General features: G+C 37.7%; 1 protein-coding gene across 2 annotated transcripts in view; it reads right to left on the minus strand.

Annotated features, from left to right (window-relative positions):
- Window positions 1–25,812, minus strand: part of LOC111579135 (nectin-4-like) — a 57,120-nt gene extending 31,308 nt beyond the window's left edge. The window contains exons 1-6 of one of the 2 annotated variants that reach the window (XM_055014432.1): window positions 25,418–25,812; window positions 22,642–22,686; window positions 17,003–17,203; window positions 12,585–12,752; window positions 6,530–6,808; window positions 876–993 (exon numbers count right to left, since the gene is read on the minus strand). In XM_055014432.1, coding sequence (XP_054870407.1) covers window positions 876–993; window positions 6,530–6,808; window positions 12,585–12,752; window positions 17,003–17,203; window positions 22,642–22,686; window positions 25,418–25,469 — 863 coding nt within the window. In that variant the 5' untranslated portion in view covers window positions 25,470–25,812. The remainder of the gene's footprint in view (window positions 1–875; window positions 994–6,529; window positions 6,809–12,584; window positions 12,753–17,002; window positions 17,204–22,641; window positions 22,687–25,417) is intronic. The other variant, XM_023286282.3, reaches the window with a different exon arrangement.
- Between the last annotated feature and the right edge of the window lie 641 nt (window positions 25,813–26,453).

Raw genomic sequence — 26,453 nt, forward strand, 5'->3', positions numbered from 1 at the left:
ATAGATAGATAGATAGATAGATAGATAGATAGATAGATAGATAGATAGATAGATAGATAGATGATAGATAGATAGATAGATAGATTGGCTGGAGAGATGCTTGTGCTCACCTTTACAAAGAGCAGCTTGTAGTAGCTTTTTATTTAAAACCTAATTATTTATATTTTTATTTTATTTTATTTTATATATATATTTTATTTAAACCTAAAACAAGCCTCTGGCTGTGAATGTCTCCACAGTGGGTCTCCACCAAACGTGTCCATCAAAGGCTCTATGCGGGTGAAAAGGTTTAATCCAAAATAATTTTAATATTTAAAGTTTGTCTCATGGCAGAATTTTTTTTTTTTTACTCAGCACACAGCATTGGATCATTGTGTGCTCAGCATAGACTGTATATACAGTCTATGGTGCTCAGGCATGTATCTGTAATGGCTGCTGCAGCGTATCTAATTAAAGCACAGGCCCTGTGTTTTACCAGGCATTAGACTGATATTTAAAGCATGGCACTATGATTTAGTGCTTAACATGTGTCTCCTGCTCTTCCTCGTGTCCCTCCCTCGTGTGAAAATATCGCCCTCCCTCTTTTTTCCGACTTCAAATTTCAAAACGAGACACTGCAGCTTTTATTCGGTCATGAATTGAGCCTGCAGCAGGAAAAGCTCCCCTCTTTTTAGGTTCAAGCACACTTCTTTGTTGTTCACGGGTGTGTAGTCAATGTGTATGTATGTCAGCATTGGCTCGTTTCTGTTTTGAGTCGGATTCCGATGCCATGTAAAGAGCAGTTTAGGTAGTATTACAGTGAATTAACGTGTAATTGTCACCATCTTCCTGGTAGCCAGACAGAAATAAACTGATGCATGAGGCGCAGAAATTACCGTGTCCAGGAGATGTTATGAGGTTTGGGGTGTCCGCCGCCTTCACAGGAGAGCTCAGCTTTCTCCAAACCCGTGTACCATTGGCCTGAGGACAGGGGGATGGTGGCATCTGGGGGGTCTGACACAGAAACACACATATAAGCTTCAACAATGCAAAATGTTCACCCAAATACTGCAAAGGAGAGCACAGAGAAAGATTTAAAGACGTTTTGCCACACCATAAACACACCAAAGTAGGGTTTTTGCCCTCTTGAACCCATCTACAAAGACAAAGTCGCATAAAAAATCACTTCTTCACACTAATAAAGTCAACAGAGCTGGGAAAAAGTTATTTTGCAAGTCACTGAGCACCAAACTGAATGACTTTTAACAGTAATAGTATATTTCACGTTGCTGCAACATAAAAGCTTTTAAATGTGTGTGCTCTAAATATTTTGTGCATTCAAAATACTATGTACAGTATAAATAAATGGTAGGAATCTGTGCAGTGTCAGCATTATTTTTAACTCATGGAGGAATCTGTACAATTTTAATGTTTTTCCACATATAGAATAATCCTGTGCAATTTTGTTATTTTCCACATTGAAAAGAATCTGTACAATATCTGAATTCCTACATAGAGGAATCTGTACGACATAAGCAGGACTTGAGTATGTTACCTCATTATTTCTTCCTGTATTTTTGAATTTTCAACTGATGTCCCTACATTTCTGCATTTTATCCCATTTACTGGTGAAAAACTGCAAAATTCCCTCTCTGTAGTATTAATAAAAGGTTATCATACCATATCGTGTCTAATTTTATCTTATTTTATGTCATCGAATCCGTACCTGTATTTCTATCTTATATGTTATCGCATCTCATGTTATCATATCGTGTCTGATGTAATCATATCTTATTGTATCGTATCATATCTTATGTTATATCTTATTCTATCTTATGTTATCATACCATATTTTATTTTATCACGTTGTAACTTAACTAACTTAACGTATTGTACCGACAATTTCATTTAGCAGATGCTTTTATCCAAAGAGACGTACGTCTGAGAGTAGATACAGCACAAGCAAGGATCTAGTCAGGAGAAAACAACCTGGATAAGAGCCGTAAAAGAAGTTCAAGTGCGATAATAGGATAATAGGATAATAGGACCGTGGTGTCTACAGGCAGTGTAGTCTGTCAAGTGCAAAGGTGTTCAGTGGAAGAGCAGGGTTTTTAGTCTTATCTTAAAGACTGAGAGGGACTCTGCAGATGGAACAGAGTTTGGTAACTCGTTCCACTACCGGGGAACCACAGACGAGAAGAGTCTAGCTATCTTTTCATACCTTATTGAATCTTACAGCATGTTTATTACTCCTAAATGCATCTTATCGTAGCTTATGTTATCGTATCTTGTCATATCGGATTGTAATTGTATCGTATGGTATCTTATCATATAGTATGTTATTGTAGCTTATCATATCATACCTTATCTTATGTTATCATGTCATATTTTATCTTTTGCAATCATATCTTATTACAGTATATTATATCTTATTGTAGTCTTTGTTATTGTATCATATGTTACTGTATCATATGTTAGCGCATCATATTTTATCATAGTGTATCATATCATATCTCATCTTATAGAATCTTATTGTACGTTTATTACTCCCAAATAAACTTGGCTCATTTTAAAAGCCAGGCATGGCAACAGCAAATTTTGATTTCAGCTGAAAATGTTCGGTATACAATCTTCAGGGGGGGTCCAGGGGGGCACAGCCCCCCCTTGAGCCGAGAGGTTTTCAGTAAAATAGAGGTGATTTAGAATGAAAAACATGCATTGAATTACAGAAGACTAGATTGTAATGAATAAGTTAATTTAATGAAAAGTTAACTTACTTTTTCTTCAATGTCTCACTGCATTTAGTCCTACAATTTTTTACAGTTCTATAGGTCTTTTAACACTATTTACACTGGAGTTCTACACTGGTCACAAAGTCACTTCTAATGTCACAGTTTCCTCTATGGCAGGGGTATTCAACTAAAATTCAAAGTGGTCCAGTCAGAGAAAATGTATTAAAGCAAAGGTCTGAAACATCATAAAGTCTGCCTTCAATTAGTGCGATATATGTTGATGTAACCTAGAAGTTTTATTAGACTGTGCATGTAATCAATAACTGACCATCAAATCAAATAAATTCAGTACGGTTCAAAAACATTTTGACATTTACTAACAAATGACTTTTGATATAACTGTACATCTTAAAATTAAGTGCAGAACTTGAAAAAATAATGACTGAACAACCCAAACCAGCTTATATACATCTTTAACAATACCTAAATCTCAAAAAATGTAAACAATTGTACACTTTTACATTTTTTTTCCCTGTCTTGTTACTCCCCTTATATCCCTGCTGCTTAATGGGAGAACTGAGCTGCAGTTTGCCCTGCCAGTATTTTTTGAATTGTGTATTGTGGTCTGAATGGTGTCAGGGTCATTCTCAAACACATTTGGAGCTCATTGGTCAGTCTGGAACGATATTCAGTTTTGTCATGTTTGTTATGTTCATAGTTGAGAAAGGTGCCTCCAGCTGTATGTTGAGCCAAACATGGTTAGCATGTGCAGAGCTATTTCCCTCTCGGTGTTGCTTTATTCATTTCCTTTTTTGTCTGTCCCTCACCTCTCAACTGTTTTCTGAATGCAGAGCTGTGATGTTTAGCAGCTGCAATGCAGAGACTTCATTGGCTGAGTAGCGTCACGTGGGATGGCTGAACTCGTACGTAATTGGTCTGTGTGTTTCCTGAGCTGCTAACTAATGCCGTAAACACTGGGAAAGCTGTGCCGGTAAAACAGAAGCGACCGGTCAAATTTAATATCCCGTTACAATTTACTGATTACAGGTCCGGTCCGTATAAGACGGCGTCTGGGTCCGGATCCGGACCACAGTCCGCCAGTTAGTGACCCCTGCTCTATGGAGTCACCTGTGTCAGTTTTCTTTACATTTCCAGAACACTCTTTAAACACTATCAGTGATTCATTTTGAGTCATGAGTCAAATACCCAATGTTTTGTTAAATGACCCTAATGACTTTTCTCTCAAGCCAGTTCCATCGGAACTTGTTTTTGACACTTTTATCTATTTCTGGCACCGATGACTCTTGATCTTTCGATAAAAACCTCATGATTCCACCGAAAACGATCCCAAATAGCTCAAAATTCCAACACGAACATGCCGCCATGAATTGTAACAGAAGAATGCATCGAGCAATTTGATTGGTCCAATCGTTGGCAGCTAACCAATTTCGACCAATCGCAAGGCCTTTTACAATGCAGCAGGAGCTCGACTGGTTCTCTTCGTCTGTTACGCTGCGGGAGAAATGCCGAGCGCTTCTCAAAAACCGGGAGCAAGAGTAACAAAAACATACCTCACCCCCCCTAAAATTTTCTCAACGGATTTGGACGATTCACAGAAATGATCAATTTGAAAATTAAAACGGCGGATTTCCGCGGAACGGCGGAAAATTGCCATGCCTGAAAAGCTAGCCGATTCTCTCCAGTTTTGTTGCAGTGCATTATTCCAGTGAATCAATTACAAGTAACTTCTGAGTGACGTGTTCTGCAGATTTCTGATGACAGCAGGATGTACTGACAATGACCATCACATCTTTTGCATTATTTCCTCCATCTTGCAAAATGTGCAGCCTCAAAGTATCTGCAACAACATCTGCTCATTCCACATCTAGAGGCTTGTGATTTTAGGAATTCTTTGCCTATCACAGTCCTACAGACATCAAATTCATGACTCAGGTGTAAGCCATGTGACTTCAGTCCCACACCTTCCCAGTGAACTGTACAAAGACACTTACAATGAAACAAAGAGCGACTGTTGAGCAGCGTCACAAAGAAAGTTACTTTCAGTCTGCGTCAAGGACAGAGTATCAGTCAGACACTTTCCCAGCTCAGGATCTGCCAATATTGTTTAATGTTTAGATTCCTTTCACACATCTATTCTCACCAACAGAGTTAAGTGATAAAAAAATACAAGGGAACCAGATAAAGAAATCTCTGGTTGACCTTTCCTTTAATGGGAAAAGCCTAAAAAATCTACTGCATTCGACTTACAAGTGGGATTTTAGCGTGCATACTAAAACTGCTGGATCAGTCACTGCTGGTCACATAATACCACACAGTAAGGGTAATATTAGATATACATTAAAAAGTAGTGGCAGGACTATTTCACAAAGAGTAGAAAACATTCTATTAAATATTTAGAAAGTTGTTTTACTACTAATACGTGAAGTTTATTTCTCAGTGGCATGTTTAAATCAGTTTGTCTTTCCTGTTATTGTAAAACACTGATTGATTTCTCGAATGCAACCTGTAAAAAACAATGCAAAATGATTAATTCAGAGTATGAACTGTACAAAATTGGTCAGCTGTGAGTATCTGTGACACAGCTACAGTAAGTTATCTAGGTTAAGTAAAGCCCAAACTAACTCTGGATTATCTGGACAAGTCTACAACCACTAAAATTACATTGTTATAAATGCAGTGGCTATAAAGATCACTGTCCTTCGCATTTTGACCTGTATTTTGACCCGAACACACCCTATTTCACTGCAGATATTGTGACACTGCTGCAGTAAAAACATGGGTGGATCTATTAATACTACTTAATATGCCTTGCATTCCACTTAGGTTTCCCTGCTCAAAGCTCTGCTAATGTGAATACCAACTCAGTGGCATCACATCCTCACAAACACACCTCAAAAAAATAGAATGAAGATCATTATTGTTAGTTAAACTTGTGCTATTCCAGCTGAGAATCAAAAGCTCCCACAGCTGCATTGAGCTGTCACTGGAAATCCATTTAAATGAGATGTGGGAGGGAAATGGACACAGAACAACAAAAATATATCAGAATATATAGATTTATCTCACTTACTTTTGCAGTTACTTATATCCACAGGTCCTACAGTAGCGGCAGAATGCTAAAAACAATAGATTAAACTAATGTAGGCTACTATTTGGTATCTGCAAATAGTAAATAGTTTTATATGAATGAGAAAATCACAGCAAATCTTCAACTGAAAAGAGAAAATGCAGTGCAGTTTAAGCAAGATCTGACAGCAAAAAGCAACTCTCTGTCCTTTATTTACCATATTTTTTTCTTGTGAGAAGTGCCGTGTCAATGTTTTGTAAAATTTACATATTTTTTGCAGGTTTTAAGTACGTTGTGTTCTCAGAAGCACAAAAAGCTGGGTTTTCCGAGCACGGATGTACACCGTTGTCCCACAATGCGAAGAAAAGGAGGAGCAAAGTTGTAAAAACACTAAACCAATCTATGGATGGTTGTGAGAGCAGAAAAACATGTCACTTTCTATTTTGCCACGTTTAATTGACAGCACCATTGAGGTGGAGTCACCGATTAATGTCAATTCACAGGTGTACTTGAAAGCATGACACATGTCCATTATGGAAAAAAACGTCCATTTTTCCTTTGTTTCCGGGTAATAAGTTGCACTCGGACACACATTGTATCCTCAATTCCTACTATTAAGGTTTCATTAAGCCATAAATAGTTAAACCAGCTCTATCTCCAAGAAAACTAATGCTCCAATCTACTTCCCACCATCTCTCCGTCACACAGCATCATTTTCAGTTCTACTCACACTGAACCTCTAGGCGGTTGGAGATCCTCCGTGGCTGCTCCAGGCTGGGATGCGACACCAAACAGTCGAGCTTCTTCCCGTTCATGCTGCGCAGAGGGTGGAGAGAGTAGTAGCTGGACACGGAGCCACCCTCACTGGTTCGGTCCTGATGCTGACCGGGCAGGTTGGTGTCCCAGGACAGACGGGGGACCGGGCGACCCACAGCCCGGCAGGAGGCGACCACACGGTACGACTCACCCTCTACGAGGACCACCGGGTCCAGGGAGGAGATGGGTAGAACTATAGGAAGAAGAGGAACAAGGTGAGTTTAGGAGATCTGGTTCAAGATTCAAGAAATTTCCACAAGACTGTACAATATCAGCAAAACACAATAGAAAAGTATTTAAAAAACAGTCATAAATAATGAAGTGTGAAAAGAATGTGAACCTAAAGTGCAGTGTACAGTGTGCAGAAATGTTTTGTTATGCATAAGAGCTTAATGTTATATTCATATTGATCCATTATGCTGCTGCTGTCAGAGATTTGCTGCTATGATTTAGATTTAGAGCTTAAGTCAGAAATAATTTATCCTTTGGAGAAGGTATACAAAACTAGCTTTATTAAAGCTAGTTTTATTTTTCCATTTGTAATACATACCACAAGAAAGACCTGATGTTCTCTACAATTATGTGCATATATCAGTATCTGCATTGAAAATTCGGCAAAATGAGTTGGAAAACATCAGCATAGCAGATATCAGCAAAAATCTAATATCGTACATCTCTAGTTTTAAGTAAAAGAATCAGCTGACAGCTATTAGATGAGTTGAATTTGCTTCAGACAGTTAAGAATAAAACAAAAACACAGTGATTAAGTATTTGTGCGGATAAAGTTATGGCGGAAATTAAAGTAAAAACAGTAACATCATTTTTGTTAACCTAAAAGGATCTAAGGTGACTGTAAACAGATTCATTAATGTCAGGATTTTTCCAGAGGTTTTTGGATGTTTGAGCTGGAGTGTCACCACTTTAACTTTGCACAGAAGTCTTAACAATTTACAGAAACAGAACCGTAATTCATGCATTTCCTACTAACAGCTTTGTAAAGTTCCTGGCAATTTTGAAATAGACTTGCATTGCAAAACATTGTGACCAAATATCACCTTTGATGTTTTTTCACATACCGTATTTTTCAGACTATAAGTCGCTCCAGAGTTTAAGTCGCACCACTCAAAAAATGCATCATGAAGAAGAAAAAAACATACATAAGTCGCACTGGACTATAAGTGACATTTTTTGGGGGGAAATTTATTTTACAAAATCCGAGACCAAGAACAGATATTTCATCTTGAAAGGTAAATTATAATAATAACAATAGAATAAAGAACATCAGGCTGAATAGATGTACAGTATGTTAACGTAATACATTAATGGTTATTCAGCTAAACAAAGCATAAACAACAAACTTAATACGTGTCTGGTATGTGAACGTAACATATTAGTTTTTCTCAATTGATAAGACACAAAATTCCATTCACTGCACACAGCCACCAACTGACTGCACACATTTCTCAAAAACAGGACTCTGCTGTCCAAATTTTGGACACTATTCATGGTTTGCACACAGTTTCCAAAACTCTTGCACTCTTTTTGCAAAAGACTGAACACGTTTTTTGCTCATTTGAACACACTTTTTCACTCATAGCACACATTTTTCAAAAAGTGAACACTAGGAAGCAGAATTGGGACACTGTTCCAACACTGCTGTCACAATTAAGACACAACAGGTCAAAACTGAAAACACTTTTGCCAATGAACTGCTCACTATAAAACCTGCTGGGAAACAGAATTAGCTGTTCAGAATGCAACCTGTTGTTAAGGTCAGCAGATGGTAAAGATGGCGCATAAAGTAAATGGTTTCAGGTTTACTGTGGTTTACTTTACATGTATGTAAATGTTGTTTGTCACTTCAGTGACATGTCTATACTGGAACAATACAAGCAGTCAGAAATGTTCTGAGAATACTGTAAAAAATCTAAAGTATAATTTTGCTTCACAAGTGCTAGTACAATTACAGAAAGTGTACATGACTGACTTTTTCTCTGTTTTGTGTCTGTTTGTTCCAGAGTGTTTTTCAGTTGGATTCTGATGATACACATGAATACATTTGGGACAATGTTAGTTTTCATAGAGGACTATTGATTTGGAAATAGTTCAATATGAACCCCCAAGTTATTGTGGTTTTTCTGCCACCATAGTCTCCCTTTCTGAATCCTATAGAAGAATTCTTCTCTACATGGAGGTGGAAGGTATATGAGCAGCAGCCATACTTTGGGAAAATCTCTATCAATCAGTGGTCTTGGCATGTGGTGATGTTTCTGTTGATGCATGTCAGGGATGGATCAGACACACTAGGTCTTTCTTTCAAGAGAAAACATAGCATAGGTCCTGTGGCCTGACCAGGCTGAAAGAATTGATGCAGACATGGTGTAAATATTTGCATACTGTACTGTGTACAATACAGTGCTGTATTTTTTATCTAACATTTTTTTTTATTTTATAATGTACAGTCAGGCACTGCAATGGCACCCTCTGAGTCATTTATAGGATGCATTTGTGTTTAAGTTGTCATTTTCAAGGACTGTATCATTTTTTTCACTTCATGTGAAAACAGTGAGAGAAGAGTGTGTTGTATTTAGCAGTGCAGTGTCCTAGTTTTGCTTTGTGTGTCTTAATTTTGAAAACAAAGTTCAGATTTTGACAATAAAGTGCGCTTTTGACACGTGTGCAGTGCTTTGTGAATTGTGTTCAAATAAAAAAATAGTGTGCAGTGTGTTGGGAAATGTGTGCTATTTTTCACGAACAGTGTCTTATCAATTGAGAAAAACTGTAACATTTATTCAGATACATTATAGCATAAAGAACATAACAGCTAGGATGAATAGGAGGAATAGAAATAACTAAGTCACGAGTCCAAAAAGCCAGAAACCGTTAATATAGGATCGTGTTACTTTTAAACCGACAACTCAGTAATAAAAGTAACACTATCCTATAATAACAAATGACAAAATGAACATAATCCAAAGATACCCTTTAGCAAATTTACCAAACTCTCAATCTCACTCCAAATCACTAAATCCATTGAATTCTTCGTCCTCGGTGTCACTTCTGAACAACTCCGCCAACGCCGGAGGAAGATGAAGCGCCGCTTCCTCTTCTGCGTGGCTGTCGTCAGACTCATCATCAGTTCCAGTTCAATTAATTTGGCCTTTCTGAATCCCGACAGGATGGTTTCAGTTGTCACTGTAGTCCACGTGTTGTCGATCCATCCAATGACTTGCAGGAAAGTTGCATGGCACATCCTCCCGGTTGCCGTGAAGTAATGGTTACTCCTTGGTCATGTCGGTCAGTGTGAAATTACATTTAAGAACATGTGAAATTATATATTTTAATATATACAAGTCGCACCCGAGTATAAGTCGCAGGACCAGCCAAACTATGAAAAAAGTGCGACTTACAATCCAGAAAATACGGTAATTGTTTTTTTCTGGCACCAACTGGTTCAACAAGGTTGTGATTCACACCCGAGTCACATTTGTTGTGAACATTCAGCATCTCATTAAGTCTTTCCGCTGCTGTTTGGATTATTTATGCAGAAGACAAAACACGCATTTAGTAATAACAGCTATTAGGGATTAAAAGACAAAGCGATGGGCAGCACCTTTGGCAAAGTTCAGATTTAGAAACAGACGCCAAAACAACATGACATCAGTGATGCTGCCCTGCAGGCAAAATCTGCTGCATTCACAAACACAAATTAAATAATTCTACATAATAATTACAGTATGTTCTGCAGGATTAAAGAATTTCTTTGTGGATTAATAAAGTTGTATCTTATCTTATCTCATGCTGCTGTGTGTATTCAGGTTGGATTGTCTGATCGGGTGGCGTGTTCAAACAGGCCTGTGACCAAACTGTCGCTACTGATGGCTAGCGGCTAAATGAGAAAGTAGTTTGAAATTGATGGCATCATTCCTGGTTTTAGTACACTAAAGGACCCATCCAGAAGCAGCATTCCCACAGATGCTGTAATGATTCCACTAAGGTTATTTCAGGATAATCCGCTCAGAAATTGATAAAGAAAGAGGTTGAAGATACTATTTTAGATGTTCCAGTGACAACTGCACCGTATAACCCATTATCTCCTCAAAATGTATTATTTTCAGTTCTTCAATGAAACTCTGCTTGTTTTAAGACTTATATTGTCAGCTAAAGTGGTTTCTTTATACAGGTTAATAATCTTTGTTCATTTCAAGAATTAGGATAGGCCACCTTTTCTTACACTAAAGGATCCATCTAAAATCAACCTTCCCACAGCTGCTATAATGATTCTACAGAAGCTATTTTGGGAAAATCCACTCAGAAACTAATAAAGAAGGAGGCTGAAGATACCACTTCAGCTGCTCCACTGACAATGACTGCACAAAATTTATTCTTTTGAGTTATTTGAAAAGGCACATTTCAGTGTGGTGCAGAACTTTAAGTTGTCTCCACTGAAGACCTGCCTGTTTTGTGTAGAAAAAAGTGGTTTCTTCATGCGGATTAATAATCTACCTCATTTATTTCAAGAATTAAGGTAGACTACCTTTTTCTATACTACAGGATCCATCCAAAAACAGCATTCCCATGACCGGTATAATGATCTACTGAGGTTGCTTCAGGGTAATCTGGTCAGGAACTGATAAAGAGAGAGGTTGAAGATACTTCTTTAGATGTTCCACTGACAGCTGCACTGTATAACCTATTATCTCCTCAAAATTCATTCTTTTAAGTCACTTGCAAAGACAAATTTCAGTGTGGTGCAAAACTTTCACTCAGCTCTCCAATGAAAACTTGCTTGTTTTAAGACTTTCATGTCAACTAATGGGTTTCTTTATACAGGTTAATAATCTACCTTGTTCAGTTCAAGAATTAGGGTAGACCACCTTTACCTACACTAAAGGATCCATCTAAAATCAGCATTCCCACAGCTCCTGTAATGATCCACTGAGGTTATTTCAGGGTAATCCGGTAAGAAACTGACAAAGAAAGAGGTTGAAGATACTTCTTTAGGTGGTCCACTGACAATGGCTGCACAGTATAACCTATAATCTCCTGAAAAATCATTCTTTTAATCTACTTGAAAAGGTGAATTTCAGTGTGGTGCAGAACATTAAGTTGTTGCCAATTAAACTCTGCTTGTTTTAAGACTTTTAATGTCAACTAAAGTGGTTTCTTCATACAGGTTAATAATCTATCTCATGTATTTCAAGAGTTAGGGTGGAGTTAGAGTTTTTTAAAGAAAAGAACACAGCACTGGAAATAGGTGACATTTTACAGCTACGCACAAACTGTTACACATCTGGAAATTCCAGATTGTGCTCGGCACACTCCAACTTTTAAGATATCGTCTCTAAACCTTATGCCTCATATGTTGCACCTTCTGGTTAATACTGCAACTTTACACCTACTGCACTCCTCCTGTTTGGTTCCTTTTCTTGAGGTTTCTGCATGCGTTGCGTTTTTTGGAAAGGGAATTTAAGGATAAAAGTGAAAGGCTCTTTGATGCATTTTTGTGATTTTGGGTTATATACATAAAAAACTGACTTGATCTAACTTGACTTATCATATGCCTCATCAAATCCTGTGGTTAAACCTGTTTATCTTTTATCACAGAACACCTACTTCATCTTGCTTGGGCACCAACTCAACCCACTAACGTTTTTACAGGTGAGCTCCCATTTAACTGCTGCACAGGTAGATTTTCGAGCTTTTGGTGCCATTGTAGACCTGCATTTTCTTGTATTCTTCACTTGCAGTAACAAGAAACAATTTGCAGGAAATAAATTCATTTTCCATGCATTAAAACTTAAAATATGCTGCCAGAGTTTGTGGCCACGTTGGCAAACCTATTGAATTCTGCCGGTTACGGGCTCTTTTTTTTCTGTGAAGATGATTATGGTTTCATGCAGCAGCTCTGACAGGATTAGGACGGTGTGTGGGAGAGAAAAGGAAGGGAAAAGGAGGATGACTCTTACTCCAGACGGTTAGCGCGATGTGTCTCTCAAAGTTTCCGTTGGGGAAGGTGGAGATGTGGCAGGTGTAGCTGCCTTCGTCCGACTCCTCGGTGTTAGGGATCAGCAGAGCAGCATTCAGTGTCGGGGTGCTGCTCTCGAACCTCACCCGGCCTGAGTAACGCCCAAATTCTGGCAAAAACAAGAACTTCAACTGAGCACATTCAGATTGTAGAAAGCTCAGACAGAGAAAAAAAGTCCATTTAGCTACACAGTCAAAAGCATTAACGGCAAGAAAATAAAATAAATGGTGAGATAGTCAAAACAAGCCAGCGTTAATCCACAGACACATAATCCAGGTACAAAATGAAAGTCTCCTGGTGTGATATCTGTTCAAATCACACTGTGGTGTAAACAGAAGTGAACGAGAACTAAATTATTTACTCAAGTACAAGCACTATACCAATATGAAACACTATGAAGCTAAAATTGGAATTACTTGTGTAAAAATCCACTTAAATAGAAGCAAAAAAACAACTTATTTAACATTTTCTTTGGGTAAAAGTTGCTGATTTCCATTTTTTTTAACTGTGCGGTTGGTGAGCTGCAGATGAATTGTCCTACATTGAGTAACTTTATAGCACCACCTGAACTGATAGCCAAGCTGACGGATTTTCTTGCACCATGTCAACTTCAGAATACAATTGACAACAGAAAGAAGAAAACACTGAATCACTTTCGCTCCTTTAGGTTAACTCATCCACTAAGTCATTGTTATAACAGGAAAGATTAGGTTGTATTAAAGTTATTTGTATTCCTGCACAGAACAACTTCTTTTAGCATTAACCAGCCAGAATGTCTCTGTATAGATGCACCTTAAACTTAAGTAAGCAAAATAAACATTTACTAGACCTCCAGGTGCAAACTTTCTGTTTCCAATACTTTGAACCAGCATCAATTAAGCTACTGGCTGTTGTCATGGATAGCTGAGAAACTGACTGGCGAAAGTTAATGTTCATTTTGGTTTAGTGTTTCATTTCATTTTTATTTTTGGCGTTTCATCTTAACCGCATGTCATACAATGCATGACTAAATTTCCGTCCTGGTGTACAAGATCATATAATTTCCCAGCAAGTACAGTAGTCAGCCAATTTACAGACTAGTTCAAAAATAATAATTTGGTTTAATTTTCTCTTGTGTAAATATGTTCTGAATTTACATTCTAATCCAGGATAAATGAAGTTGCTGTCAAGGAAGTCAGTTCTCTCATATGAGTTTTCAAGGAAGGAACTAAAACTGTTGTATCTAATTAATCTTAAACGAAATTAATCTGACAGAATCAGTGAAATAGAAGCTAGAGCAGATTTGTTATTATGAATGCAATAACTGATGTATAATTTGGTTTTGTTATGCTGTTTAAAATATGTGTAGCTTTACTTTGAGTTACAGTTACAGAATATCCCCAACTACTCATGAAGCAGTACTATACATACACTGACTGCAGCAGCCAGTCAATTACAAACAGGTATTACAGTGTGTGATGCTCTCGAGAATAAGTGTTCGCTCCTAAAACTACAATTCGAGGTGCAATAAACTCAAAAAAGTTCAAAAGTCTGCCTCTCTGAAATATAAGGATTGGCACATCACACACATTTCTTTAATCTCCTGACCAGCAACCTGCATCTCTGAGCTATAATCTGCGAGTTCTTAAGGACAAACCATTGTGTAATATTAATAAGATAACTGTAAGTGTGCATGAAACACTTATGTTCCTGAACGGCTGTGGCTCAGGTGATAGAGCGGGTCGTCCAATGATCGAAGGGTCGGCGGTTCGATTCTCCCTCTGTCCTAGTCATGTGCTGTTGTGTCCTTGGGCAAGACACTTTACCCACCTTGCCTCCAGTGCGGCTACTCACACTGGTGTATGAATGTTGGTGGTGGTCGGAGGGGCCGTAGGCGCAGATTGGCAGCCACGCTTCTGTCAGTCTGCCCCAGGGCAGCTGTGGCTACATATATAGTTTACCACCATCCGAGTGAGAATGTGTGAGTGAATGAATAATGGATCCATTGTACGCACTTTGAGTATGCCTAATAGAAAAGCGCTATATAAATCTAATCCATTATTATGTTCCTGAAATGGGAACAGCTAAAATAAATGCAGACTTGGATAATGTTCTTAGCAAGCCTGTTTGTTTCTTCATTAAACACGTCGAAATATCTGCTGTTGAGACGTTCCATCAGGTCATAAGTGCACATGACAACACACAGCATTGACCTTACAATAAATATTTCATCAGTCACCGACTAAAGCTTCTTTCACAGAAACACCTCCAGAAAAATACCAGAAATATCTGCTTCAATAGGATTTAAATTGCATGATTAATTTGAGTGCATAGTTCATTGTACTTAAGCAGCTATTAATGCATATTTTGAATTGTTATGCAGTTTGCTATGGTTGAAATCACATTATACAATAAGAGTGCAGGTATGATTGGCATTTGAAGTCATAATTACTCATTTAACATACTATTTAAATAAATTTCGCTTCTACTCAAGTACATTTAAAGAAGCAGTTTCATTTAAAGCAGACATTAGTCATCCTAGTAAGCACCAACCAGGATTTCAACATTGATTTCTAGTTGAAAACTGGGTGATATTGGACTTCTCCACCATCTTTCCCACATGTTACCAAAAATGCAGCTACAACACCATCAATGTTGAACCCGCTCTGAATGTGTCTTTTTAGACACTAACATTCCTGTTTGAGCAGCAGAATACTGTATTATTGACTGGTCATGAGGCTGATGTTATATTTAGTGCTTGAGGTGCAGTTCCTAAGCAAAAGCCTGATGAGTATCTATGCAACCCAAGGACGCAGCAGATGGTTATTGTGCTCATGAAAATGAATGCTTGCATTCAGTATCATATCCAAAGAGTGTGCAGCAACTGTTACTGTAGTAACTGCTGGAAAAATCAACACTTGACTGTAAATATCAGGTGCCTTTACAAATTATTTACTCCGTCTCTCTTGAATCATGGTCAATTTAATTTGGCCTTTTTGACAAGAATTTACCAAAAAAAAGACTCTTTAATGTCAAAATGAAAACAGATTTCCACAAAGTAATGTCAGTTACTTAAAAATATCAAATAGTTGTTGTTAAAGCGTAAGTATTCATCCCCTGTAAATTAACTCACATAATTCTACACACATGCTAGAAGTTACACAGTTAGTAAAATAGAGATCATGTAAGTGTAGTCCAAGTGTCTCAAGTGACTGTAGTATAAAGACACCTGTAGCTGGAAGGTCCAGTCACTGGTGAATCAGCACTACCGTATATAACGACACCATGTAGACATAAAACATACTAAGCAACTCTCTGAAAAGGTTATTAAAATGTTTAAATCAGAAGCTGCCAAGCCCCTTTCACAACAGTTAAATGCATCATCAGGAAATAGAAGGAATATGCAACATGTGTAAATCTATCTTGAGCAGGTTGTCCTCAAAACCGAGTGACTGTGCATGAAAGAGAGTAATAAGGGAGGCCACTGAGACACCTATGAGTCCTCTGAAGGAGTTCAAACCTTCAGCAGCTGAAATGGGAGAGGGTGTGCTACAACAACTGCTGCCTTTTCTTCACCACTTGACTTGAGTTCACCAGAAGGCATGTGGGAGAGTCTGAAGTCAACTAGAAGAAGGTTCTTTGGTCTGATGACACCAAAACTGAGACTTTTAGCTTGCAAACTCGACGCTATGTTTGGAGGACATCAAACACTGCACATCATTACAAACACACCATCACCACTGTGAAGCATGGTGGTGGCAGCATCATGATGTAGGAATGTTTCTCAGCAGCAGACTCTGGATGGTTTGTAAAGGGAAATTGTAAAAATTAATATTGAAATCCTGATGCAGTCTGCAGAAGAACTCCAACTTGTGAGAAGATCTGTTTTCCGACAAGACAACGGCCCAAAGCATACAGTCAAAGTTACACAAAAATAGTTTAAAGACAACAAAGTGAAAGTTCTTTATTGGCCAAGACAGGCCTAAATCCAACTGAGAATTTGTGGCTTGACTTGAAAAGATCTGTTCACTCACCATATCCATTTAACCTGACAGTTCCTCCCCCCCCGGACGTTGCAAACCAATCGTAATGTGCAGCTTGTTATGCTCCATCCGTCCCCCACCGTCGGACGTTACGAACCGAACTGAATTTTCGTCCCTTCCCCCTTCCCCTCTCCTTTAAGGGAGTGAATTTTATCTCTTATTTTATGTTTTTTTAATTGATTGACATTACTTCGCAGAAATCTGTTTCCACTTCTACACAAAAACATCTTTTTTTGTTCTTGTCAAAAAATCCAAATTAAATTGACCATGATTAAATGTTGAAGAGCAATAAAAGGAGAAAACCAGTTTGGGAAGAGCTGTCACTTCACTGATTTACCTGTGTGGCCGTCCGTGAAGTGACCTGTGATGATCTGGTCCTTGGTGCCATCTGGAAGCTCCTTGTACCAGGTGACCTGAACCACCTTCTCCCCATCCTCCTCCTGGTAGTGACAGGGGAGTCTGGTCTGACTCTCTGCCAGGGAAACCTGCGAGGTGTCGGGCTCAGGAGGCTCCACAAAGTCGCCCTGGACAGACAAAACTGAGAAGAAACCGAGAAGATGGCATCAAAGACAGACAAGGCAATAAATGTGTGTTGCGTAACTAAACTAAGACATCTAAATTTTATTTATTTATCGAGTACAAACTCTAGTTTAGGTTTGTTTAGCCGCTGGTGAGGAAAGCAAAAAACTCTTAAGACACAATGATTTACTGTGTGGTAATCGCCATTATTTTTGACATTTTGTAGACCAAATCATGTTCATTCAGTACACTGTTGACATTTTGAGTTGTAGTTGAAGTAAAGCATTGCTTCAAATTAAACTATTATCTTTCTGTTTTGGTGATGGTGTAGTATCTGATCTGAGACATGTATTATTTAATAAGTTAGTAGAATGGAATCTGTTTTGTCTGTTCTAGTATCTGACCAGCAATTTGTGGGAAAACATACGTTTCCTCTTTCCCTATGTAAACAGGTAGTCTCTGACATGAGATATATGTTTTTCTGTTTTGGTTCTGGGAATGTTTATGTTGAACGGGCTTCTGTGCCTGGGAAATCTGCAAAGTGAAGTGGGGCCTGTCATTGAAGGAAGCCATACGTTATGTTGTGTTCCCATACTCGAACCTATATAAGTGAGTGCATACTGTTATTCTGTGGGATGTTCATATTGGCTGAAACTCTCCACAGGCAGACCATGGTGCCTGTTCAGATGCTGTCTTTATTATATCATAAATCATATTTATATTAAGCAACAGTGTCAACGGATGTTTTCTTCAACATCTGCACATCTTCGATGTCTAAGAGAAACCACAACAATGGCGATGATGTCAATGTGAAATTACATTTTGTCCCTTTAAACTGGTATTCAAATTTCAGCAAAAGTGGAAATATCTGGTCAGAATTTCTTCAAAATTTTCAGCTACAACACAACCATAATTTTTTTTTTCGAACACAGTAAGTCTAATGAAAAAATGTGCCGTGACATGGACATTGGGGTCATTTTACAAAAAAACATAAATCTGCTGGTGGTGATGCTCAAAGAAATGAGGAGATCACCAATGTCATTTGTCTTAATTGTAGTAATCCCACCAATAGATATTTATGTCTGGACCAAAATGGCTGACACTGACAGTCAGTTTGTTATCGTCATCCCTTTTTCTTTTTAAATGTTGTAAATTCTGGTTCTGCACTATTAGCCAGATAAAACAAACAAACGAAGACATCATGGGAACCATTTTCCACCACACTCTAAAAAGTAATTCCAGACATCTGTTACCACTTTAATTAAATGCAAGATAAAGTAATAAATATTAAATCTAATTTTCTCATTCAGTGGGTTTTGGTTGGCATAATAATGTTGCTAATTACATCAACATTTGAACTCAAACTTCAGCGTTAGTTTATACATCCATCCATCCATTATCTATACACCGCTTATCCCTCTGTAGGCTTGTAGGGGGACTGGAGTCTATCCCAGCTGACTTAGGGCTGAAGTAGGGTTCACCTGGACAGGTCACCAGTCTATAACAGGGTCACACAGACAACCACACTCACACCTACGGACAATTTAGAATCACCAATTAACCTCAACAAGTTTTTGGACTGTGGGAGGAAAATGGAGAACAGACGCTGCACAGGGATAACATGCAAACTCCATGCAGACGGATGCCAGGAAGGCCGTCACGCAAACTGGCGATCTTCAAGCTGCAATCGATGGTGCTAACCGCAGCACCAGCGTTAGTTTAAGCAAAATTAAATTCAAGGTAAGTGTAATTTAACGAAACTGGCTTGATAACTTAATTTTTCTTCACCATGAGTACAGGATCTCAAGTCACTGTCCCATTTTTAACATGTTTAGTCAATTTCAGCTGGTTAAAAATACTTGATTGTCAAGGAAAGCTAATCCTCCTAACTCAATATAGCTTGTGGGTTTGACTCAAAAAGACTGACATTGTCAAGCCCAAACATTATCTTTTAGAGTGCATTTTCTGACATTTCATAGATAAAAAGATTTTTTTTTAAAATAAAAGGTCTACTAAAAGTTAATTGTAGCTCTATTTTTTTCTCTACAGTTTTACAGTGTGATTCCTTCCAGATTACAGCTGCAGACACACTATATGTTCATAATAAAGGTTTGACATTATCCTATAATGCACGAAACACAAGGTCGGGTGTAGCCCATACAGGTTTGTATATTGACAGAAAGCACATTCACACTCACACCTACACTTCACTGCACCTGCTCGTCTGTTGACGACATGAAAATGTGCATAAAGAAAGGAGGGCGGGTTCAAATACCTGGATCTTCATGCTCTGAGGCGACGGTGCTAAAAACCCGAACAACGGAGCTTTTATGCCCATTAAGTCTTTCTTTGAAAGCAGAAATGTTTTCCTGTTTGTGACAAGCTACTGTGATACAGTAGAGGAGATACTTTACCCTGAGGCCACTTCTGCACAATGACAATGACACAAGGCCAGTTACTAATGAGGTAATTATATTTATCAGACAAAATTAACAAACATTAAAAGGTCTATAACTCATATTTTGTTGAAATTATTTTTTAAATTGACCGAGTAACAGCTAAAGGGAGATTATTGGAGATTTACTATATAAATAAACAGAAGAAATCCAAGAGTAAATCTATTTTCATTGTGAATTAGCAAATGGTTAACTGAGTATTGCTGGAATGGAAAGCTCCTTCTTAATAGCAGTTGCACTCAATCATCATTGCCTTCAACTACATATTTTGATTTTGATATTTTTATGTAAGGCACAAAGTTAAATGAACTTCTGCAACGTACAATTTTAACAAAAAGAAACAGTAAAAACTTTAAATAAGTGGAAATAAAATAGAAAACTGGGCTTAGTTGAACCAAAAAAAAAAATAGGGTGCTTGTATGAGCGGACAGAAAATTCACATTAAACAGTTTTAATGTACAGATTCTAGTGTTCCCATTGTATCAAAACCTTGTCCAGCTGCATTCTGACAATAAAAGTAATTTTTCCATCTAGAAGTTATCAGAAATAATATTAATCGAGTGACCTAGTGTAGTTTTTTCTAGTCTTAACCAAGTTCTAGTAATGGCTTTCCTTCTGGCTGTGTTGAAAATCTGTCAAATATATCTAAAATTAGAGGTTGTTGCCTTCATCTCTAGACTTCTGACACATAAATTTGTGTTTTTTAGCCTGTTCATTCTTTGTTTGCACCCGTTTTGTTGGAAAAACTCACTTATTTTGCATCTTCTGTTCTATCCATTCTGTTTAATTTCTATTCAGTGGATCTTGTTGTATGCATTTTCACACCACCTCTTGACAAAGTTTATAGTTTGATTCATTTAGTTTCATTTTGTATTTAGTATTACCCTACCTCAATACTTCATGGTTTGTTGAATCTGTGTTTTCTTTTGTTTGATTGTTTGTTTGTCTTTTGGTTTGTTTGGTGGCAGAATAAATCTCCATCGCCTCAGGCACATATACAGTATATACAGACAGGTGACAAAATAAAGGAAAATCTCAAAACTGTGATCTGTCCAGTGAAGAGATCACAGTTTGAGGGTAGAAATGTTTTTGTTATACTATATATGCCAACTTTATATTGATTTGCATTGATTGTTCCCTCTAAAAGGACAGGTGGAACCAAGTCATGGCAGCAAAATGTCCTCCCCACCAGCTTTCAAGGCTTTCCTTTACTTTGTCACCTCTCTGGATATGTTGAGGGAAATATGACAAATTAAAGGAAAATTTTGAATACTCAGATCCCTACATTTCCCTACATTCTCTATTTGGTTTAGTTCCTTTTAGAGGGAATTGTCATTGTAAATCAGTATAAAGTTGGCATATATTGAACAACAAAACCATTTCTGGCCTGATGTGAGCAGTTTCTTCCAGGATGGGCATGAGGGCTCACTGAACAGTTTTATGAAATGAAAATGATGTTAGTCAGATGCTATAAGATAAGAAGTTTTATTGTCATTGCAAGGGTACAATGAAATTGTAACACTGGCGCGTGCCGCTCCCTAACTTAAAATATGAGGATATGTACCCATTGCTTTGTAGTAATGCCTCTGGTCGCTTATATAATAGACGAACCCACTTAATAAAAGTTTCTCCAAAACCATATACTTCTAAGGTCCTAAATAAATAGCCCCATTCCACCCTATCAAAGATTTTTTTTGGCATCAAGTGAAACAGTAGCAAGTGGCGAATTAGAATTTGAGAGTGCCCACATAATATCGATAAACCATTTTCTGTTATCTGCAGAACTACGTTTGCAAATAAAGCCCACCTGATCTTCATGCACTAAAGAGGTTATGACCGTCTCCAGCCTGTTGTGGTTCTCCAAATTTTAAAGTTCATCATGGAGGTCCGCCACCTCCACTTTGGTGGCTAGCGGGTTAACTTCCAGCGATGCTCTCATCTTTTTATCTGCGTCCTCCAGCCACTCCACCCTCTTTTCAACCTCCACCATGTGTGTAGTTAATGCAGAAAGTTTAGCCTCAACAGAGATTGTGGTTTGCAAATTTCTTCAACCGGCCAAATAGCTGGATACTTTTTTGCAGTGCAGCAAATATGTTAGCAATATCCTGTCCCACCTGCCATCATGCTGTGGGTGTTGAGACCTCAAGTGCTTCTTGATGTCCCCGCTTTTCAGATGCTTTTGCCATTCCGATTAATCATAACGTTTCTATGTGCAAGACATGATTCTGTAACTATAGTTAAAAATGATTATAGAGGATATTTGGTGATGCTAGTTGGAGCTCCCGCCCAGGCAACCATCCTCACCCATCGGGTCACGTGACCCCTCTTTTGACTCAAATTCAGTTTTAAACTAAAGGAAAAACCAACATAAAGTGTCTTAGTAAGGTGTTTGGCAACCTGCAAACATTATTCTGCTGGGTTGGGTTGACATAATAGTATGTAGTACTATGTAGTACTATGTTTTATTTAAACTCACATTTCTGCATTAGTTGATTTAAAAGTAAATTCAAGTTGAGGTAACTTAATGAAACTGGTTTGATAACTTAATTTTGCTTTACCTGACAATTTTTTCGATTTTTTAACTTGAAAACCTAAAATCCTGACTTCAGGGTGATGAAAAATCAAGTGTGCAATCTAATTTTATTAAGTTAGCTCATCTTGAATTTAGTTTAGTTTCAAACCAACTAACACACAATTTTGAGTTAAAATTACACAGAATATTAAGTTAATGTAAAATTATTATGACAGCCAAGCTCATCAAAAACAGTGTTTGCAACTTAAAGGTTAATCTTTTTTTCATCTATGCAGTTAATTAAGTAGGAATAGTACTAGGAATAGGAAATTTGAATTCAACTCAGTTAAATCAATATTTTTTTATATAGCGCCAATTACAGGTCATATTGTCTCAAGACACTTTACAGAACCCATATGCTTGAACCCCCAGAGCAAGCCCTATAAGGCGACAATGGTAAGAAAAACACCCTTTTAACAGGGAAGAAACCTTGAGCAGAACCCGGCTCTTTATGTCGTGGGACCCATCTGCCTGCTGGCCGGCGGGTTGAGAGGGACAAAAGAGAGAGGTAGAGGAGTAGAGGGGTAGAGGGGTACAGGGGTAGAGGGGGAGGGAAGGGAGAAGAGGTGGGCAGGGAACAAGGAACATATAAGTCACAATTGGATACATGCATGATAAGATAGATGATACAAAGTACAAACTAACATTGAAATTGATTCATAAGTTTACTGTTATGGTGTAAGGCTCTGGCATTAAATATACTACATATATATCTAGTAGTAAAATTCGAACAGTATGTAGATGAGCATATAAAGTATAGGAGGGGGATGCAGAGTAGACTGGTGGAAATGGGCAGCTGGGAGCAGTGGGCTGGAGGAATCACTTTTTAGACTTTTTTGCAGCTCAAACACAAAAACTCAGCTTTTAAAACTCATTTAAAACATGTTTGCAACTTAAAGGTTCATCTAAATCAGAACCATAGGGTTTTTTTTTTTTTTTTAATAATCTATGCAGTTAAAAAAGTGGTAGGAATAGAGCCTTTAAATTACTTTTTAGATGTTTTTTGCAGCTCAAACACAAAAACTCAGCTTTTTAAACTCATCAGAAACAGTGTTTGCAACTTAAAGGTTCATCTAAATCAGACAGTTAATTGTTTTTCATCTATGCAGTTAATTAAGTGGTAGGAATAGGAACTTTGAATCACTTTGTATACTTTTTTTGCAGTTCAAACACAAAAACTCAGCTCATTAACAGCTCAAACAGGAAAAGCCAAACATTTGCACTTTGATTTCTGGGGTGAACAAATTTTTTCTTCTTCTGCGGTTACTGATTCATGAGCGCAATTAATGATTACAAGGCGGCTGATATGAGACTCCCACACATCCTGCAGTGGCAAAGGACACAAAGAGTCTTCATGCAGACTGACAGTAACTACAGTGCTGGTGACCTAATTTAGGGGTTGACTTTGGAGAAAGACTGACTTTAGAGGAAGGTATGGAGGCCAAGGTGAGAGCATGAGTCAAGAGAGACAAACTCCAAACAGACAGAAAGACTCTCCAGACAAACACGAGCTCACAAAGCTGCGCTACAAGCTTTTCCTGTTCCTGTTCACTCATGACTTTATCACACCTGAGCTAGCAGGTGAAAGATAACATAGTCTGTTATGTGCCTTTGAAGCTTTAATGGGAGTCCACACAGTTCAGCAACTTCAACCGCCACAGGAGGAGGAAATAAAAGCATCATCTGAATTAACAGGAAGGAGGTGGGTTGGGCTGTTTCATGAGGGGTAAAAATGTGACCGAGCCACATTCTGTTCTGCTGCCTCCGTCTACACGCCTGCAGGGATTCGTGCAGACAAGTGTCAAAATATGTGGACACTCAAATGTTAAAGGCTTATTTCAGGAGCTGCTTTTCCATTTTACATCTGCAGAGATTTCCCCCCCATTCACAGCATTAGTGAGATCTTAATAAAACCTGTATCACAGTCACACAGTGTGTCTGAAGGGGCGGAGGTCAGAGCTTCGTTCAAGAAAACTGGGACTAACCATTTGTTTGTGGACGTGGATCAACACAGGTTGTTGAAACCAGACGGAGTCTCCCTCAAAATGTTATGGTCCAAAACAAACTTTTATCTCTTGGCTTGTAATCCCCTTATTTAGCTGCTTGCAACAGTTTGTAACAGGCTGAATGTTTTTACAAGATGTCACCTGTTAAACCAACTAACCGTTCTCCTGTTTGTTCTGTTTTTTAAGGCCTGGAGAAAGAAATTAGCCACTTATTTTGCTGGAAAAGGTGAATATTAGAAGAAAACTGTAAGAATAGAGATTTAAAAATGTATTTTTTTCACTGAGAAATAACAAGAAAACAATTAAATATTTAAAAAGAGCCAGAAAATGGGATGAAATTTAAAAGAAACGTGACTTACGATGAAAAATTGGTGTATTGGATGGAAAGAAATGACAGAAATAACATGATTATGGTACACTGGTGGGGTCCTGACACAAGAAGTTGGGAAACATTTATCTCAAAATACAGTTGTGTACTGTATAGAGTAGAGCAACTAAATGAAAAACAAGTAAAAGTGCATTGTAGACTGCTGCAATTTTTTGATAAAAGCAAAATTCATTCCAACATATCAATGAAATGTACTGCAAAAATGATCATTCCCACTAAAATTGCCATTGTCATTGCTATTTTCATTTTGCAATATTGGTCAAAACAATTGCCTAATTTTGCTTAACTGGAGCTGACAGGCCTTGAAAAACAGCAAAAGTATTTGAACTTATGGTCCTGTAGGCAACTTTAGAGCATGCACACACCAGAATAATGACAAAAAATAGAATATCAATTCAAATTGATCTGCCTTTATCCTGAAGAGCACCTTTTTAAAGCATGACAAACCTGTACAGAAGCTTTTCTTACCCACTGAGAGTCTATAATATGGTAGAATTCTTAGAATAAAACATGATTGTTTACTTTAAAAGGTAAGAAAGGGGACTTTTGCTGCACTTCATGTGCTTATTTGAATATTTGGATTATTAGTAACTGCGACATCCAATTTAGGAATATTGCAGTCACTGTCTCTGAACTACAAGAAGCAAACACGTGTATTTTCCCACTTTACACAGTTTTACGAGCCAAAAGACTCCATTTCTGGATCAGCACAGTTGAAAAAAACCCAGAAAACGGAGAATAACAGGATTTTCAAAGTGCTTGTATAAAACACTGGCAATTGTCATGTAAAATACTGCAGCAAAAAACTCACCAATTAGAAAAATCAGAGCCAGAATCTTCTCCTGTTGCGTCTTTGACTCCATGTTTAGTCCAAAAAAATAATATCAACGTTTGTCTGAAGCTGTTGTAAAAAAAATATTGTGTTAATGGATTTTCCTTCTCAACATCTGTACTGAGATCAGTAACTTAGCAGCAGCAGCAGCAGATGCAGCGGGTGTTTCCACCTCAGACCATATAAAAAGTTTCAAAAATAAATCTCTTCTGCCTCTTTTATCTACTGATAAAAGCAGAATATTATTGTGCAAAAGCTGCAAACTTCATCTCAGGTAAACAGAAACAGTGTCACTGATATTCGAGCTGATCGAACAAAAATAAAGTTTGTGTTGTACAAACAGAAACCTGCTCGTTTGTCACGCACAGCAGTAAAACCGCAGGTCTGAGTCGCTACACCTGTCTGCACAGGCCCCGCCCGCTTCACCAGCAGGCCCCGCCCACGTGTGATACTGCGTTCAGGTGATATGGAAGAGTAGGACATGCAGGAATTTTTTATTTTGCACCTAAACAGGATTAAAATCTGCCAAAATTGTGTCCAAACAAACAAAATGTTCATACATGAAACAGAGGATAAAATATGAATCAAGGAGAGAATTAAGTGTAGTAAAAACAATGTGTTACAAGCAATTTAACAAAAACATTTTATTATATTTAACTTTTAGCAATGAGCAGATTGATTATTTAGCTATACATGAGGCTTTTTCTTGCAAATATAAAAAAAACAGCTGTAACAAATATGCATCCCAGTTTTATAGAGCTTTGCTAAAATATCTTGTTTTGTCCAAACAACATTGCAGCACCCAAATATATTCAGTTTATAATGTTAAAAATAAAGAAAATCAGCCAATCTTCACATTGGAAAAGCTGAAATTGGAAAATATGTGTTACTTTCTGCTTGAAATGATAATCAGTAGTCACCAATTAATGTTTTTGTTGATGATTTAATCGTTGCAGCTTCATTCTAAGCACATATATATTAACAAATGTAATTAATTAGTTAACACAACTCAACT

The sequence above is a fragment of the Amphiprion ocellaris genome, chromosome 10 (genome assembly GCF_022539595.1).
Source record: "Amphiprion ocellaris isolate individual 3 ecotype Okinawa chromosome 10, ASM2253959v1, whole genome shotgun sequence".
Classification (NCBI taxonomy): Eukaryota; Metazoa; Chordata; class Actinopteri; family Pomacentridae; genus Amphiprion; species Amphiprion ocellaris.